The 19,773-nt window shown below is 45.1% G+C and overlaps 1 protein-coding gene across 1 annotated transcript in view; it reads left to right on the top strand.

The window, feature by feature from the left end:
• Positions 1-19,773, top strand: part of LOC147900376 (glucose-1-phosphate adenylyltransferase large subunit 3, chloroplastic/amyloplastic-like) — a 52,497-nt gene that overhangs the window by 16,919 nt on the left and 15,805 nt on the right. Inside the window, exons 4-6 of the mRNA XM_087376981.1 lie at positions 8,851-8,943; positions 17,890-17,973; positions 18,100-18,155. Of these exons, the coding sequence (XP_087233107.1) occupies positions 8,851-8,943; positions 17,890-17,973; positions 18,100-18,155 (233 nt within the window). The remainder of the gene's footprint in view (positions 1-8,850; positions 8,944-17,889; positions 17,974-18,099; positions 18,156-19,773) is intronic.

Here is a 19,773-nt window from a genome sequence, read left to right as displayed (position 1 = left end):
ACTTATGTTTTATTAGGATTAGGTTTACCCTATGACTGTCTTAAGACAGTCATAGGTGTCCTATCTTTAATTCTTTAATTAAGGGTAGGCAATGTGCCTTTACCCCAACAACCTCCCACCTAAAGGCCAATGTGCCTAAAGGGGAGAAAAGAATAAAAATACAGCAATATACAGTTACTGTATACAAGACCATAAAGTAAGAATGGTCTCATCCTAATCCCATGATGTGGCGGCAATGTGCAAACCGCTCTGTAGGCAAGCTCTTAGTGAGCAAATCTGCAGGATTATCATCAGTATGTACTTTCACAAGCTCAAGACGCTTGTCTTCCAGTACCTCCCTGATGAAATGATATTTCACTTCTATGTGCTTGGTCTTCTGATGAAAGACCGGATTCTTTGCCAACATGATAGCACTCTGACTATCACAATGCAAAACTGGCATATCTCCTGTAATGCCCAAATCTCCCACCAGCCGAGTAAGCCATATTGCTTCCTTGCAAGCCTCAGTGGCTGCAACATATTCAGCTTCTGTGGTTGACAGTGCAACGCATTTCTGCAACCGAGACACCCATGATATAGCACCTCCTGCAAATGTGAAAAAATAACCGGTAGTAGACTTCCGGTTATCTGCATTCCCTGCATAGTCTGAATCTGTAAAACCATGCACCAATGCATTCTGCCTACCATAGCATATGCACAAGTCTTTGGTACCTTTGAGGTACCTCAAGACACCTTTCACTGCTTCCCAATGCCGCTTGCCTGGATTTGCCATATACCTGCTGATGACTCCCACCGCAAAAGCAATATCCGGACGAGTGGCAACCATGGCATACATCAAAGATCCAACTGCAGATGCATACGGAACCTTGGCCATTTCAGCCTTATCATCATCTGATCTGGGGTCCTTACTGCTGAGTTTTAAATGTGGAGGCAACGGGGTACTAATGGACTTCCCCCCCTCCATTTTAAACCTCTGCAGTACTTTGTCAATATACTCTTTCTGTGACAGAAACAAAAGTCCCTTGGATTTGTCACGAGTAATACGCATGCCAAGTATATGATTTGCATCACCCAAGTCTTTCATGTCAAAAGACTTATGCAGTTGTTTCTTCAAAGCACTAATCTCATGCTGAGATTTACTGGCAATAAGCATGTCATCCACATATAGAATGAGTAGCATCAAACTGCCATCCTTTGCCCGTTTGGTGTTATAAGCAATGATCGGTCTCACACCGATGATACCCTTGGGACTGCATGAAGGCATCAAACTTTTTGTACCATTCCCTGGGCGCCTGCTTGAGTCCATACAAGCTCCTTTTGAGCTTACACACAAGCTGCTCTTTCCCTTTAACAGCATATCCGTTGTGCACGGGTGCTCCTCCTCACAAAATGTTCCGGATTAGGCTGCTGTCCAGCCTGTTCTTCATGCATGATGGGTGGCTGTACCACCATATCTGGCTGTTCTACAGCCCCATCTGTTGGCACATCCAGTGGTGCATCATTGGCAAAATTATCTGGCTGATTTTCAGCCTGTATACCCTCTTGAACAGGGTGATCTGCAGCAGGCTGCTGCTGCATATAAATGGGCATTCTTTGCTGTCCAACATCATCATAAATAACCCTCCTGTATTCCACAGGTTGCACGGGTTCCTTGTGTACACTATCTTCTTTAAAGATGACATCATTGCTGCGTATAATCTTCCGTTTAACGGGATCCCATAACCTGTACCCCATTTCACCTTCGTCACCATAACCCATAAAGATGCATCTAATAGACTTTGGATCCAGTTTGGTGCGTAGATCTTTGCGTACATGAGCAAAGCACTCGCAGCCAAATACCCGTAAGTGCTTATATGAGGGTGGCTTGCCAGACCATATCTCCTCTGGCACTTTCAACTCCAAAGCTTTATTTGGTGACCTGTTAATAATGTGAACTGCTGTTTGCACGGCTTCTGCCCAAAAGCCATGGGGTAATGCAGCATAAGACAACATACATCGAACCTTCTCCTGAATAGTTCGATTCATCCGCTCACTTGCACCATTTTGAGATGCATTATGAGGGGCTGTGAGTTCCTGTTTGATGCCCTTAGCTTGGCAAAACTGCCCAAAAGCATGTGACACATACTCACCCCCATTATCGGATCTGAGGCATTTCAGCCTACGACCTGTCCGATTCTCAACCTGAGCGACAAACCTCTTGCAAGCATCTAGGGCATCTCCCTTATGCTTTAAGAAATAGACCCACACCTTACGTGTGGCATCATCAATGAAAGTAATAAAATATTTGGCACCCCCTAGTGATAACTGTGGCATCTCACACAAATCAGTGTGCACTAGATCAAGTGGTGCTCTATTCTGGGGAGATCTCCTCTTATGAGGAGTCACAGAATGCTTGCCAAAAATACAATGATCACAAGTAGGCAAATCTGAAAAAGAGAGAGGTGGCAGATAACCCAAACGTGAGAGTTCTTGCATTCCTTTAACAGACATGTGTCCCAACCGGCTATGCCACAATGAAACCTTTGGCAGCTCGGTTATGGCAACAACATGATTACCCACACTGGAAACATAAAGAGGGTACAAGGTATCACTCTTAAAACCCTCAGCCACTACAGTCTGGCCATCAGTAATCACCCATTTGGAATCCCCAAATGTGGTGTGGTAACCATTGTCATCTAATAAGCCAGTGCTAATCAGATTTTTCTTGATTTGCGGCACATGGCGAACACCATCAAGCATAAATGACTGTCCATCAGGAAATACTATCTGTATACTGCCAATCCCTGCAATCTGACATGCATAGTTGTTCCCAAGATGAACAAGTCCATGAGTACCTGTGTAGGAAGTAAACCACTCCCTATGAGGTGTAACATGAAAAGAAGCACCTGAATCCAAGAGCCAAGTGTGCATGTCATGGCCATCAATAACCAAAGCATGTGCTATTACAGCAGAAGAGCATAAAACATCATGTATGTCACTGTCACTATCCTCTGCTGCAACATTCACTGCATCCAAGTCATCTGCCTTGGCCTTGCCTTTGCCTTTGCTTGCATTTGCTGCATCCTTTGTTTCAGCCTTCTTGGCTTTCTGATCCCGTATGAACTTGAAGCACTTCGACTTCACATGTCCCTTCTTGCCACAATAAAAGCATTCAATGTCCTTTTTGCCACGGGACTGACTACGGGATTTGGACTTACTAGCAGATCTCCCCTTCTGCTGAGTCCTGCCTTTGTCCTGTACCTGTAAAGCACTTGAAGACTTGCTGCCCGCATTATTCTTCCTGCTCATCTCCTCCATAAGAAGAGAGCTCTCTACATCAGCATAAATAAGAGTGGCATTTGAGTTTGACAGGGTGGTCTTGAAAGTGTCCCAACTCTCAGGAAGAGTACACAACAAGAAAGTCGCCTTGAACTCCTCATCAAGGTTCAACCCCTGTGCAATCAGCTGTGTAAAGATAGCATTGAACTCACTCAAGTGTGAGGTCATAGCTGTACCTTCCTTCATGCGAAGATCAACCAGCTTCTTCAGCCAATAAACCTTACTGGCTGAGCTCTTTTGGGCATATAATTCTTCTAGTCTTTGCCATAGACCATAAGAGGTCTTTTCAGCCTGTACATTGAACACAAGAGTGTCTGAAATAGTGAGCATGATAGCTGCCCTTGCGGACAAATCAAGCTCTTCCCAGTCATCAGCTGCCATATCAGATGGCTTGACACCCTTTACCCTTATGGGCTTAGCAATCTTCTTTAACAGAAGGACATTCAAGCACTGTTCTGCCCATAATGCATAGTTATGTGCTCCTTCCAGTTTCTTTATGTTCAGAATTGAAGAATCACCTCCTCCTGATGCCATATCAGATGAGGAAAGTACCTGACTCCCTGGAAGTAAAAAGACTGAATAAAAGTTCTGATTTCTCAGAAAAGCCTGCTCTATTCAAGAGCCAGAAGCACTCTCAATGGTGCTGTTTTTTACTATCAGTAAAATCTGCAGAAAAACAGTAAATGTCCCTGCAAATACTGTACCTTCTGACAAACTGTTCTGAGCTCAAAGAGGCATAAAAAAAACAGTAATTTCAGACGGCTGCTGCTGCTCAACAAGAGCTTAACAGTGCATAATTATCTGACAAAACCACCAACACTGCTGTAAACACTGCTGTACTGACTGTACTGATCACTTCTCCCACCTCAGATGAGGTATGTCACTGACTCAAATTGCAGAAACCACTTGACAAACACCCCAAAAACAGTAAATGACCCTTCAGCCTGTCACAAAACCTGCAACAGTAAATGGGATAAATCCCAAGCAATCACCCTTATACCAAGGGGAGAAAATGCATCTGAAGATCTCTGTCGGTAACCCAAGTGCTATCAAACAAAGTCTGGGCAAAAGCCCCTTGATCTGACACCTGAATCAAGTGGAGAACACCTCAACACTGAGGTAGCATGCAATATGAAATCTCTCTGACACTTGTACCTGACAATGTGTAATGCATAGGCTGCCCCTGTGTACTCAGTAACAACACAACTCACAACGTACAGACACCAAGAAGAAAATCTTTTGAGCACTGTCAACGATGGGCAGTTAGGGACTGAGTAAACTCGATGCGCCCTGACCAAGCGTGGCTCAACTGAGATTTTCAAAGTGCGTACAAAGAATGTGACCTGCAACAAATGTCACCAAATGCACTGCGGAAATAAAGCAAATGTGTGCTCACTGGCTACACACTGCCTCAAGGCATATACTGCAAACACATCCAGGCAAAAGCCCTTTGATAAGATCACCCAAAACTGAGAATTTCACTCAGTAAATGCATAGAAACTCCTGCTGTACTTCTGTCCTTGCAGCAGCACGCTTCCCCCCAAAAAAAAAGTTGAGACTTTGCAGCAAAAAACAACCAAGTCCTACTGTTTCTGTACCCTGCTGGTTTGACGCCAACCCAGTGTACATGCAGATGGACTGTCGTCCGTACCCGGCTGTGAAGGACTGTCGTCCGTACCCGGCTGTGAAGGACTGTCGTCCGTACCTGTGTACGGCTGTCCGTACGACTGTACGGACAGTCCGTACAGATGACGCCGAATAACTGCCCTGCGCCCTCAAAAGGCACAGCAGCTAGTAGCAGCTGCTATGCAGCTGGTATGCAGCTGCTGGCTGCTTGCTGGATGCGGTGCCTCGAGCTGCAGCTAGCAGCTCTTGTGCACGGATACCCTCGACCAGCGACCAGCTCCGCCCGTGACGAAAAGCTTGCAGATCTGCCGTACGAATGCGATACACCTAGAGGTGACCAGCGAAAATGCACCGCACAGAAGTCCTGCAGCCCGCGACCGCCGTATCCCCTCGAAAACGCGCCGCCGTACGGCTCTGCGCCCTGGTCCGTACGGTCGTACGGCAGTACGGAACTGTCCGTACGTCCGTACGGTATGGATGAGGATGAGGTAGAGGGAGAGAAAGCTCGATGGCTTGATACCAGTTGAGAGGGAGAAGAGTAGAGGAAGGGAGCAAGAGAGTGAGAGTGAGAGAGAGATACTAGTGTGGGTGTGAAGTGATAGTGAGCCACACCACAAACTCACTTATGTTTTATTAGGATTAGGTTTACCCTATGACTGTCTTAAGACAGTCAGAGGTGTCCTATCTTTAATTCTTTAATTAAGGGTAGGCAATGTGCCTTTACCCCAACAGGGGGTCGGAGAATCGAGGAGGGGGGAGGGGGAGGAGGGCGGGGTGAAGGATGAGGGGGAGGCTGGTTGATCTTCTCCTTTCCCTTCTACTTCCCCTTACTAGGCTGCTGATGAGTAGGGACCACTGGGGGGGGGCTCTTGCTGTAGATGGGCAGGTTTTTTGGGTCCTGCTTTGTTTCCCTTCCGTTTTCTTTAGACCTCCGTCCAGCCTTCCCCTTCGGGAGGGGATGTCGCTGACTGGTGGGGAGGATCCTGATTTGCCTGAACGGGGGTCTTCTGAGGTTCTGTACCCGTGAAGCGAGGACATGAGCGCGCCTGGTGCCCGAAGCCATGGCATCTCAGACACTGATTTGGGCGACCAGTGACCAGAATGTGCTGCGTCACCACACCTGTGTGTGTCTCGATCTCGAACTCCGAGGGGATGCTCTGTGGATCGAGGACTGCCACTTTGACATGTGGCACCCCTTGGGCTGCCGCTGCATCAACGTAGGTGTCCTACATAGGCCAGCCAAAGTGTGCCCCCAGGTCCTTGATGATCAGGCGAAGCTCGGTTGCGAGACCTGGGAAGATAAGGGTAACTGGATGGCGAGGAATGCGAAAGCGGGCATCGAAGTCCGCTACACTGAAACCCCTGTACCATGGGACCATGAGGATGATCTTCCCACCCACAGAAGTAGGGGATCGCCCGACCATATCGCTCGCAGCCTGTGCTGAGGAGAGCTTGAGCCAGAAGATGCCACGTCCCATGAGTGCAACCTCCTCGATGTGACTGTCCTCAAGGTAGAGGGTGGACTGCAACCAGTCCCTTATGTCTGCTCGTGAAGGGGAGTAGCCAATGACTCTCTGATAAACGGATGTCTGGGAGAAGTCGGTGGCGGCCTGCTTCACCAAGGAGACCTGGTGCTCTGCCAATGTTACGCGATAGGCTGATGGAGGGGGGGGTCCATCTGGGCCACCAGTTCCGGGCACGTGGCCGCCATATGGCATTGACTAACTGCAAACGCTCCAAGGCGGGGGAAGGGGAAGGAAACGGACGAGGCGGGGATGGGAGATTAAGGCGGGGGAGGGAAGAAGGAGGGATGGAGAGGTATGAGGAAGTGGGGGGGGAGAGGGTGGTGACGAAGGGGGGTGGCGGAGGAAGGAGGAGGAGAAAGAGAGGCGGGGGGGGGAAGCGCAGCGCAGGGGGGGTGAGAGGAAGGGGAAGGGGAGGTGTGGCAGCGCCGCACGAGGGGGGGTGGGGAGGAGAGGTGAGGAGGGGAGGGAAGGGGGGGGGGCAGCGTAGCGCCGTAGCGGGGAGGGGCAGGAGGGGGCGGGGGGGTTGGTAGCGCCACGCGAGGGGGGGGAGGCGGGTGGGGGGGGGCTGAATGCGGAGAGGGGAGGAACGGAGCGGAAAGGGGGAGCGGAGCGAGGGGGGAGCGACGGGCGGAGAGGGGGGGAGTGGAGCGGGGAAGCAGGGTGAGCGGAGTGTGGCGAGGGGGGGAGGAGTGGATCGACGGGCGGAGGGGGAGGAGAGGGGGGTGGATGGCCGCGCGGAAGCGGCAGAGAGGGAGGAGGTAGAGGGGAGGGCCGCGCAGCGCGAGGGGGGGGTAGACGGGGAGCGGAGGAGGGAGGGAGTTCGCAGGAGCTCTACTGATTTTTTTTTTTTTTGTTTTGTTGTTCCACAATAACTTGTCTTAAGGGTCATGGAGCCAAGTTTTAGAGGGTAGCTTGAGTCCCTATGAGCCTATTAGTAAGTTTTCATGTGTGGCCAGGCCTATATACTGCTGGAGTCATGTTTCCCAAGTTGGATGAGGTATCTAGCTCTCCCTCCATTGTGCATGTCTTGTTGCTTTGGTTTCCTCCAGGGCTCACTCTGTTAATGGGATACGTGTTGTTGCTTAGTGTTCGGGGGCTTTATCCACTAATTTTTTGTCGAGTGATGGAGTAGTTTGGAGTTCAAGGGTGGCTCCCTTCATTAAGTCTATGTCTTATGGTGTTGGTTTCATGAACTACAGTGTTGATCTTGTTTGGCTATACAGTGCAGTCATCACACTGCTTTATATGCTTGACGTTTGACGATTAAAATCTAAAATGATTTACATCTGAGTGGTTAGTGAAAGCAGAGAGAGCAATGCGAGGATGCTGTTTTCCTCACTGATGATTTGTTTGTAGAATCTACAGAGTCTTTGTTTGGAGGACTATTTGCATGTTTCTTTATCCTGGGGAAAGATTTCTTGTAAGACACACATGACAGGTTGCGCGGAGCCTTGTGGGAGTACGTTTGAGTGCTTTAGATACGTGGGGCCCTGGAAAACACCATTTCTACTGAGACAGCTTCCTAGGACCTGGGCTGAAGGTTTTCACTGTAAGTGCAGCATTATTTGCTATTTTGCAACTTTTGCAAGTTGTAGAAGGCCATTTTGTTACTGGGAAGCAATTTGCTGTCTGTCAGCCATAGAACCAGTCATCTTTTTGGGTGGCAGTTGTAAGCTGGCCAGACACTGCAGGTTGCCCTGTAGTTGGCTGTACAAGAGGTCATCTCTCTGCATTGCAGTCACAAGCTGGTCAGGAGCTGCACCGTACCCTGTAGCAGGCTGTCTTGCAGGAGTAGGCTGTTATATCTGGTGCCCTGTAAGAAGCTGTCTCTGAAGGGATTCAGAGATGCACTAAATTTCAGGTGTGGTCAATAAGATAATTGACAATAGACATAAGGATGGAGATAAGTCTCTGGCAGAGGTTCTTTAGGCTATAACCACCTATTTTAATGTTAATGTATACAAGGCTTATTTGAGTATATTCTTCGATGCTGTAGAAGTCAATCCTTTTATGTCTCAAAGAGCACACATTTACATGAAATTTCTGATGCCAGGTGGGCATGATCTTAAGCTTCCAGTTTGCATGTTATAGCTTTGTTGTTCGTTATTTTCAGATTTGGAGTTCTGAAGCTTTGTTAATGTACCATCAATAGATTATATTGTCTTGCTTTCATAAGTTATGTATAAATTTTAGATAAGTATTTCTTTGGACTAGGATGTTGTTTTTATTTCCTTTGGCTTTTAATTAAAACCTCTTACTGACTGTGGAAATGACAGCCCTTTTGTAAATGGCGATGGTGCTTAAATATGTTTTGGTAATCATACAAAATGGGTGGCGAGGTTATTGACGCTCTGGATGGGGTGATTGGTGCCTTTTGCAGGTTTTGGCAGCCACTCAGAGGCCTGGAGAGGCAGGAATGAGTTGGTTTCAGGGTACTGCTGATGCCGTGCGGCAGTTTGTATGGCTCTTTGAGGTGGGTGCCTTTTCCTTTTCTCCTAAAAAATTGTCTTTGTGAACTGGCTTTTTGGGGACTTCATTATTTTCATGCAAAGATGCACTGGAATACCAACTCAAGTCATTAAAGTGCTAAATGCCAGTTTCTCTAAATTTCTATTTATGCAGAAGTTGCGTTCTAGTTCTTGTACTTTTTTGTATCTTTAATGGAGTTTTTGTTGGCTGGTACGATGTGGGTGATTGAATAAGTCCTGCATGAGTTTATTAAGTACAGCAACAATAGTTGGCACAAATCGGCTTTAAAAATAATTTCTAACCTGAAATACAAAGTCTTGAGAAAATGCAGAAGTTTTTAGACAGTACGTTGTTAAATGGTATCTTTTCTTTTTAAACACACTTCAGGTGCAGTACATGTAGAGAATACGTTTACGAAGTGCCAAAGAAGAGTGGGTAGGAATCCTCCACCAAAATATTGCAAGAAGAAGAAGGCTGACAGAGCAAGATAAGAGTTTGTAGACCCAAGGGTGATGTTCATCATGAGAGACATTGAAGACTGGAGCATAGCGTTAGACTTTGTGGTGGAGGATGGCTTGATGAGCTAGAATTGACTAGGAGCATGAATATAGGTTTACACAAAGGGAGGAAAGATGAGGTCACTTTTGGGAGGCACGTGGCTAGCTCTGACAGTAATCAATACCAGACGGAGTTTTCAGTATATGTATTCTCAATATAATTCCTTAGATATTTCAGGAGATTCCTATGGGATGGTTGTTTGTGCATGTATTCTTGGTTGGTTGGAGAATGGAGGGTGAAAGCCTTTCGTACTGACAAAGGGGGATCTCTCATTCTAGAGGCTATCGATCGTGCTACAAGATCACCCTAGAGATTAGTGACAAAGACTTCGACAAGTTCAAGTGCTAATTTTTGGAGGTGATCGTGAGGGTTTTCCAGGCAAACTCTGTTGCATGATGCTGGAAGGACAAGGTGGTAATCTTGTCAAAGCCTTATAGGTGGTGTTAGAATTATTATTATAATTCAGCAGTGACCAATGTAATGTAATAAGTAGGTTAGGGGCACTTTTCCCTCATTTAGAGGTTTTTCCCCCTAACCACAGTTAGTTCACTAACTACGGTTAGTGAAGGGTAAGGTTTTGTCACTTAGACAAAACCCATCCCACTTCTTGTATTAGTCACTTCTTCTATTGCAAGCACTACGTTTAGCTCTCTTGCTCTCACACTCTCTTGTTTCTAACATTTGGTATCAGAGCGAGATCCTGCTCCTAGCTTCCTAGCCCGCAAGCTCCCAGCTTCCTGCGCACTGATTCCGTACAGCAGCCCACGCTTCAGTTCTTGAGGTGCTGTGCACCCTGCGCCGTACGCCTGCTCCCTGCTCACTGATTCCGTACAGTCTGCTGTACTGTTTGCCGCTGTACCGTATTGTTTGCCGCTGTACGTTTTGTAAATCTCCTATCCTACTCGTCCGTACAGCAGGCACGTCACCCGTACAACAGAGAGCTTTGTCCATACAACAGACGCTACCTGCTCCGTACAGTAGGTGTCCATACATCGTACGGTCGACCAAGAACTAGTACACGTTGTACGGTACTCTTGCGCCAGTTGGTACCTACTTTGTTGTACGTTCCGTACTAGGTTGTACTACCTCACACGTGCACTCCGTACTTGGTCGTACCAAGCAAGACGTCGTACAAGATACCGTATAGCCGTTGTACAGCTGTACGGCTAGATCTGCAGCTCGGTGCAGCTGTCCCATTCAACCTTCATGTGCATTGATGTCCTCTTGTAGGTGATTCTTTGCTGGTATCTTTTTTAGGGAGCGATTGTTTGGCTAAGAAGATTTTTAGGCAGGCATTGTTTGTAGATAGCCATTGTTTGGCTTAGATCTTGCAAAAATTTGGGGCATTCCGTATTTGTGGGCAGACATTGCGGTTGGGTTGCAGGTTGTCCAAGAAATTGGGGTTTTTGCAATTACATTGCAATTTTGCAGTGAAATTTGGGGCTTTTGCAGGCAGAGTGCAATTTGTGCAACATTTGGGGCTTTCTGACCATTTGCACTCTTTTGTATGCAATCTCCCACAAGAAATTGGGGCTTTTGCATTTAAGTTGCAATTTTGCAGGTAAAATAGCATTTTGGAAGTTTGCAAATAGTTTTGGACTCAGTAGGAGTCAAATTGCAGACTTTTGCCACCTTTTGCAGATTCTATTTGCAGATTTTTGGGCATTGAGCAGAGCATTGTGGTGCATTTTGAGCCTTTGACAGTATTTGTCACTGTGGGCATATTTTTCTTTGCAGATTTTACTTGTGCATCTTACATCCCAGGAAGGGATTTTACTTGTTTAGTTTGTTGTATTTCTGAGTTTATCTGGCAAAAATGGCACAGAACAACTCAAATGAGGTGTTCGGGGTTCTCACACAGGAGGATAAGTTGGATGGCACCAAATACTCCTTGTGGAGTTTCATGGTTCGAAATATCTTAGTTGGCAAAAATCTTGGGGATTATGTCAATGGAGATGAAGAAAGACCAGATACAACGCCTATACCTGTCACTCCTATAGCTGGAGGTAGGGGTAGAGGTACAAATACAGCACAGGTAATTGGAGCAGCTGCTCCAGGAGCTCCCACAGCAAAGCAGAAAAGATGGGACTCTAGAGATGCACAAGCTCTTTCAGTAATTTCTCTTTCTGTCAAGAGGTTCATTATACCTCATATTCGGTCATGCAAGACATCTATGGCAGCTTGGGTAATACTGGAGAGTATGTTTGCAGCAAGGAACAATGCCAGGGTTTCCTTTCTGAAGCGAGAACTTTCCCATACACATATGGAGGAGGGAGATTACATGAATTCTCACCTCACGAAGCTTCAGGATCTTAGGGAACAATTGCTTAACATTGATGAAGTCATTCCGGATTCATAGATGATCTCCACCACTCTGAACTCTCTTCGTGAGTCCTATCTCAGTTTCCACACCTCGCTGAATTTGTCATTGAGGGGGGGCAGCAATCCTCTCTCCTTTCACGAGTTGGTAGGACTTCTGTTGCAGGAGGAACAAACACACAAAATATGGCAACCCGAGCTGGCGAGCATGCTATGCTCTCTAAGTTCAAGCCCAAGGGTAAAGGGCAGCATAAGCCACATGCCCATCAGCCCACACATCAGCATAAAGCTGATTCTGGACAGCCTTCTTATAAGGCACAGGGTGATACAAACAAGTAGAAAAAGAAGGGCATCTGTCATTATATTGGAGAGTGCAAGAAGCGCATAGCCAAAGAAAAGAAAAGGGATTCCGGTATGGCTGTAGCAGATGCATCAGGTCCACATTGCCATGATGGAGGAGATGTTGCAGCCAACTTGGTTGAAGAGCACTATGCCTTTTTGACTTGCACTTCAGATTTTTTAGTGGGTAGTTCAGATACTACAGCCACTAATGATGATGACCCATATGCTTTTTTGACTTGCAGTTACGATCCTTCAAAGGATGAATGCTCTTTCAGTGTTGATGAGACACTACATACCTGGTATTTTGATAGTGGTGCTTCAAAGCACACATCACTTCAAGAAAAATCTGTTTGTAACTTTGCATTCTTCACCCACCAAGAAGAAGGTAACTTGTGCAAATAATTCTTCTCATTCAGTGTGTGGAGTGGGAGACATTATTCTCACATCCACTGATGGCACAGATTTCAAAATATCAGATGCACTCTATGTGCCAGGTATAAAGAAGAATTTGCTTTCAGTGTCCTCATTCAATAGAGGAGGATTTCAGGTTGTTTTTTATGATGACAAGTGTGTAGTCAGAGACAAAGAAAATGAATATGCTTTGAGGTTGTCTGGCACTTTGTATCGGGGTCTTTTTCAGCTTGATTTATATGAAAAAAGATCCCATCTTGCATTATCAGTTAGCACTCCCACTGCTGCAATGCACAATGCGGAGTTATGGCATGCCAGGTATGGGCACATGAGCTATGGCAGCTTAATGACACTTCAGAGGCATGATATGGTTGATGCATTACCTCCTTTGGAGTCGCCTCCTCCTCATGCATGTGAAGGTTGCATTCTTGGCAAAATGCATAGGCTTCCCTTCAAGAAGGATGGTGCAGTGAAAGCTACAAGAAAATTGCAGCTTATTCACAGTGATGTCTGCGGTCCCATGAGGACACTTGCTTTTGGGGGTTATCTCTATTTTGTTACATTCATAGATGACTTTACCAACTACACTTGGGTTTATGGTCTCAAGGCAAAATCAGAAGTGTTTATGCATTTCAAACACTTTGTGGCTATGGTTGAAAATGAGACAGGACTCAAGGTGCAGACACTTTGCACAAATCGAGGGGGGGAGTACATGTCTCATGAATTTGAGACATTTATGAAAGAAAAAGGCATTATGCATCAACTTACAGTGAGGCTTACACCTCAACAGAATGGCAAAGCTGAGCGGAAGATCGCACCACCATGGAAATGGATAGATGCATGCTCACAAGTAAGAAGCTGCCTCACAAGTTTTGGCTGGAAGGCCTCATGTGTGCCAATTATATTTTAAATCGGGCTCCTACAAAGGCTTTGAAGACAATCACTCCCTATGAGGCATGGCATGGGAGAAAGCCTTCATGGCATGGGAGAAAGCCTTCAGTGGCTCTCTTGCTCTCACACTCTCTCGTTTTTAACAGGTGGAAATAAAGGATCTGAAAGATCAAGGGAGGATGATTGTGCTCGTGAAGGTCCGTTGTATAATAATGTTACTCCAGAGACAATTGGAGGGAATCCTATGATTGGGGATCAATGTGGAGAAGCCACAAGGATCTCATTGTGCAAGGAGTCAAGGACTAGGACATGGATGGTGCTAGTTTTGATGTGAGGTTGAAATAGACCCAAGATTCTTTGTACTTTGCATGGTTTGGTTTATTCCTATCTTTTGAGGGGGATGATTGGATGGATCCCTTGGTGTGCCCAAATATCTTAAAGACTCCGGAGTGTTTGTTGCTTAGACCAATAATTGTACCCAATAGATTTGGGAATCTTTTGAAACCGGATGGCAGCTTATGGTTGGGTGCTGATGGGAACATAAGCATAGCTTTGCTTACTAGGTTATTTTTATTTTTTATTTTTCTCATTTACTCATAACTTGCAAACCCCCTCTTTCCTTTGTTTTTTCACCTTTTTAATGAAATTTTTAATTTGTGAGATTGGATTATATAGGTTGTACCAATGTTTGTGACTTGGACCAATGATGGTACCATGTCGAGGATGCTTTTAGTTATATGATCAGGAGCAAAACCTGGAGATACTGGAGCTGCAGGTTCATGGACCAAATGATGAAAAAATCCTTGATTTGTTCCTGAAAGCTCTTGCATGGGAGCAGATGGAGCGATTCTTTGAAGAGTGGGTATTAGACCACGGTGTGTCATTGGGACATACCCTGCATAGCCTCTACTGTTCACTGCTCTCACCAATCCTGGTAATAGGCCTCCCAGAAAGCTTGCACACAGTCCGGAACTGTTACTAGTAACCACCCTTGGCCACTCAGTTTCCCATAGCTGTCACTAGTGCCCAAAAAGCTAACTATCTGCTCAAAGCAGAAAAAGAAAGCATACAAGAGCTTTCTCCATTGTCCAGGACTGCCATGACCAATAGCCTCTCACCCTATTAGCAGCATACATCTTGAGACATCAAAGTGTTTCTTCTAGAAGAGAATTGTCATCACAACACAACAAACACTATGGCAGTCACACATGTACCATCCCTCTCTGGGTTCCAGGGATACTTTCCATCTCAAGCATGGATTCCCGACCCTTGCCTATTCAACAACGAGGCTGTACCAAAGATGTGGCATGCCTGAAAACCACTAACTGTTTATGAGCTCTCTCCTCAAGGAACCAAAAAGTATGTTTCTACAAGAAACAAGATACTTGCTAAAAAGTTGCTAAAAAGTTTTGGCCTCATTAACCCATGCATCAGCCCACTGGGCTTTGCTTTCACAAGCATAACATAAGCCGGGTCAATACACCTTTTGCAATCATTGTCTTAACAATCGTGGTAGAAGGTAACCAATTCCCAAAGCATAATCCTCTTCTGAGCTGACCCAGCATCCATTCAAGGGCATTGAAGACCTGCACGCAGCCCAGAGTTGCTACTGGCAGCCACACCTGGCAACGCAAGTCCCACCATTGCTGTCAAACTAGTGCCTTTTTTTGACTGCCCATTTTGACATGGCTAGAGAAGGGAGAAAACACGAGCTCCTCCATGTACCTACCCACTGACTCGGGTTCTTTGGAGCAACCAGCCTGTGTGGAGAGAGAGAAAGAAAGAGGCTCAATCGGGACTCAAGCATCTAGCTTACGTTCCAGCCCAGCGAGCAGCCCCCACCCCTTTCCCTTACGCGTGGCCCAAGCTTAGGTGCTCCTATCCGTATCTTAGGCCTGCACTCAAGCCCATACATACTCCAACAGCCTCTCGTCGACCAGCCTACACGTCGACCCTTACATGCTTCTGCCTGCGGCTAAGACCCGCGCTCTATCAGCCCACAAGCTCACACGACGCCTGGCCTTTTCCGTCCGCTGATCCCTGCGTTTCTCTTTTTTTCCCAGCCCAAGCCCCTCAGCCAGCCCACGTCGTTCCTTTTACCTGCTTGCTATTTTTCCCCAACATGCACTGGAAGGTGCCACATGGCACCCTCTTCCATTTGCCCCTATTGTCAGCTAGATCGTTCTTCCTCTTGTGTAGCTAGATTTATTCCTCATTTGTAGCTAGATTTTTCTAGATTTCTTGAGGTCCACATTCATTTTCTTCCAATAAGTCTTTCCTCAATAGTTGAAATGAAATTTCTCTTTACATCTTGTGGTAATTGGGACCTTCGTGAAACCTCTGCTTTAAATATCTATTGTGATAAAAATTGCTAACTTTCAAATTTTTAACAAAAAAAACCTAACTCATGAAGACATCACGATTCACCACAAAACCAACATGGAAACATCCCATGTCTCATGGTAATCAACAATAAAAAGGGTGAGGTGATGCCAATGTTTGTGCCAATTTCTTTGCTCCCAAAAACACCAACTATTCCTTGTTGACTATGATATGCAAGTCCAATGGGAGAAATGGCAAATGGGGGTGGAACATCCTTCGATCATCAAAGTGATATGAATCCAATCCCACCCAAATTCCTCTAAGATCCAAACAAGTTTTGTAGCCTTAGTGTTATTGAAGAGATCAATAACTTGTATTGGTGTCTTCTTTATTTGCGGGAATACAATGCGAAGTGCTTAGGTAAAATGATGGCAACTTTGACACATGAAATGTGCCAGCTTCTTTTTTGGATGCTCTTGTGCTTCTAGTCATTGTTCCACTAGTTTCAGACTTGGTCATCTGACAACAAATGACTATCCCTTTCATGTCATCCTTTTGTGGAGGCTGCAAGAACTACTCGTTGTGTTACTCTTCTTGTCTCTTTGACTCTTCCTCGTTCACGTGATTCTTCCATTGTTTCTTGATTGGGGTGCCATTACCTCGAGCATTTAAATCTACATCAGCCTTATTCAAAGAAGTATCCAGCTCCTCATTGCAATCATCCGTTGACTCAAGCTACCCGAAAAGGATTGGGTTCTCAAAATTATGCATCGCCTCCAATAGTGGGTTCAAACCTCGTCAAGCAGCATGCAATCCATTTCGTGTACCAAAAGTGTTGACCATAAAGTCAACACTTAAGTTAGAATATCCACTTGGATTTGCACCTTGGGAGAATTGGGAGGAACCCGCAAGTAATTTTTAGGGGCGCAAGCCACGCAATTGGCGATGAGATATGAAAATGGAGATGTGAAGTGTCATCGGTTATTAGTTGGCGAAAAGAGCTGAAGTCGCATGGATCGTAGTTATCACAAGGACCATCGAGTACAACAAGTATGACACATGGCAATTGTGAAGTTTGCATGAGAACTTGTTCTTGATGTGGAACTTATGTTTGTGTAGGAGTCTACATTGGCTTATTCTTCAGTAAGAGGAGAGATCTAGAGAGCATGTATTTGATAGTTGCTGAGCTTTGTGAAATAAACTGTAATAGCAATGTATGTTTCCCAATATTCCTATGGTCCGATAAACAAAGCTATGTGTTGAGAATCGAATTTCTTTTTGAGTGTTGTGAGTGTTTAATCTATCAATGTGAGTGTTTAATCTATCAACTCCATTTCATTTACAAGTTTAGCGAAGCTATCAATTCTATTCTTGACTTCTTATGCTTGTTAGAACTAAATATGAATTGGCTATTTATGCCCAACAGTGTTTGCTGAAGTCTATTCATTGCCTTAGCTATGCAATTCTTGTGAGTGTACAAGAGAATGCTGAAATTGATCCTAGCACTTTCTAGCTATTTTTGGTGAGCTACAGCCTACCACCTCCTATCGCAATAACACCAAGTCTCAACCATTTGTCTTCAAAATTGTTTGACTTGTTACACACCCTCTATGACCTTCTTGCAATTTTCCTTCCATCCAATGTTTGGCAACCTTACCTTTTTTATCTGCTGCTCCATCTAAGAATCAGATTTAGGACTCCGAATTCCTCATACCCCCCTCTACTATTATTGGGGAAAAGCTTTGACATAGAATGGATGTTACTATTTTTTCTTGCACTCTCTCCCTTGACCAGTTATCATCATGCCCTCTGTCGGCAGTGTGTGTTGTGTGACTTTTTCTTTTTGGGTTTGGCACCGTCTGGGGTATGTCTTTGTTGTCATTTATGCCAACAATTAGTGTCATAGCTGTCCAATGATAACATTTTGTAGGATTCCACTATATGTTGGAATAATAGGTTTATAAAATTTTAGAACGGATTTTCCTCATGCCCACTTGGAAGAATGTACATGGAAATCTTCTGATGTTCAAATGCTACATTTCTAAGGCCATGGTAATACTATCTCTGAAGTTTACCCTTTTTTTACTCAACTTGTGGGTTCCTACAGGATGCGAAAAATGCAATTGTGGAAAATGTTATCATTCTTTCCGGTGACCACCTCTATCGCATGGACTACATGGATTTTGTGCAGGTTTCTTTCTCAACCAATAGGCTTATCATGGCTAGTTTAACTTGCGTAATAGTGAAACCTGTTTAGATGCGTGTGCGGGGACTAGAGATGGTTTGACACAGGGCATCGCCTCATTTTGACTTGCAGAAGCATAAGGACAGTGATGCTGACATAACAATATCATGTGTACCTATAGATGACAGGTAAGCTGAGTATACAGCCAGCTCTTGAATATTGGAACGTTTGCTTGAGTACTGGGTTCTTTTCTCAGACTGATCAATGCGAATTGAATTTTATCCAAATAAATTTTGGACGAACTAGAAACTCCATACCTTTAAATCCATGAGCTGTATCATACACGTTCGGGGTGGATGACTTGCCTGTGGATAGTTTAGCATTTAATCCATGTTTAAAACGAGAAACAGTTCGAAGTCTATCATGAAGTTAAGACCTCATGTACTTAAGTTTTGGGAGGGTAATATTTTCTGTAAATGTACAATTGTCATGGATTGAACCTGAAGCATAGCATTTCTCAACAATCTTGAAAATGTCATGCATAGTGCTGAAGTGTTATAATATTCTCTTGCAGTAGACATATATGAGGCTCGGTAGAATGGAGGTTAGAACTGTGTGAGATGGGGGCATAGAACAATGCATGGAGCAAGCAAAGTGTGAAGATTTAGGTGCTTGTCTGGGAGAGACTTAAATGAAATTGTTTAGCCTTCACAAGCAGTTGTAGCTTGAATGAAGAGAATTTGGACTACTTTTTATTAGCTCTCTCCTTTAATGCTAGCCTTCGTCATGGCTGAGTCTGCCCTTCACCTCTGGAGTGCTAAAAGAAACTCAGTACAAAGACTTGGTATACATGGATGCTCTAGTATGTGTGGGTGTGTGGATTTGTATGTGTGAGAGAATTTGTTTATACTATGGTCTACACCCACTGTTGGGTGCGAATGACATTACTGGGGATGTCATAGTAGCTAGTCCCTACTATGCGTGATGGAGTTTATGGTTTTCAACCTGATGAGTGACTATCATGAGATTGAAACTGCACTATGTTGTGTTTTAGAGGATGAGTTTGGGCATGTTCTTGGATATATATATATGTAAGAGTCTTCTCATACTAATCTTGTGGGGCTTGTTTCAGCCCATAAAATGCCTTATGCAGCTTGCATACTTTGTCTTATTGACCTGGCATTTGAGAGTCAACATACTGACTCACATACACTTCTTCATGTAAGTCCCCATTGAGGAAGCCTGTTTTGATATTCAATGGTTGTACTTTCCACCCAAAACGGCTAATAGGTGTTGGAATTTGTATGGTCACTTCCCCATTTGTAAGCCCCCATATGAGGAGAGCATTTTGGGAGGGGCGGAGCCAAGAAATGACGTGGCTGCCACATGGGCTGCCGGGTGGGCAGCACACAGAGGAACCTATCTGACAAAGTATAGCTGCATACTTTGTCTTATTCACCAGGCATTTGAGAGCTCACATACCGACTCACATACACTTCTTCATGCAAGTTGCCATTGAGCAAGTCTATATTGATATTGAACGGTTGTACTTTCCACCCAAAACGAGCAGCCAATAAAACAACACACCTAATGGGTGTTGGAATTTGTATGGTCACCTCCCCATCTGTAAGCCCCCATATGAGGACAGCATTGGGGGGGGGAGCCAAGAAATGACGTGGTTGCCACATGGGCAGCACAGGTGGGCAGCACACAGAGTAGCCTACATGGCAGTTTTGAGCCTCCATGGTGGACAGCATAGGTATTGTGGCCGTCAATGATTGGTGGGAGCATGATTGAACAGAGATT

The sequence above is a fragment of the Dipteris shenzhenensis genome, chromosome 7 (genome assembly GCF_047967505.1).
Source record: "Dipteris shenzhenensis isolate YYH24624 ecotype China chromosome 7, Dip_SZ_1.0, whole genome shotgun sequence".
Classification (NCBI taxonomy): domain Eukaryota; kingdom Viridiplantae; phylum Streptophyta; class Polypodiopsida; order Gleicheniales; family Dipteridaceae; genus Dipteris; species Dipteris shenzhenensis.
The sequence above is the reverse complement of the archived record's forward strand: the minus strand, read 5'-3'. Positions and strand labels throughout refer to the sequence as shown.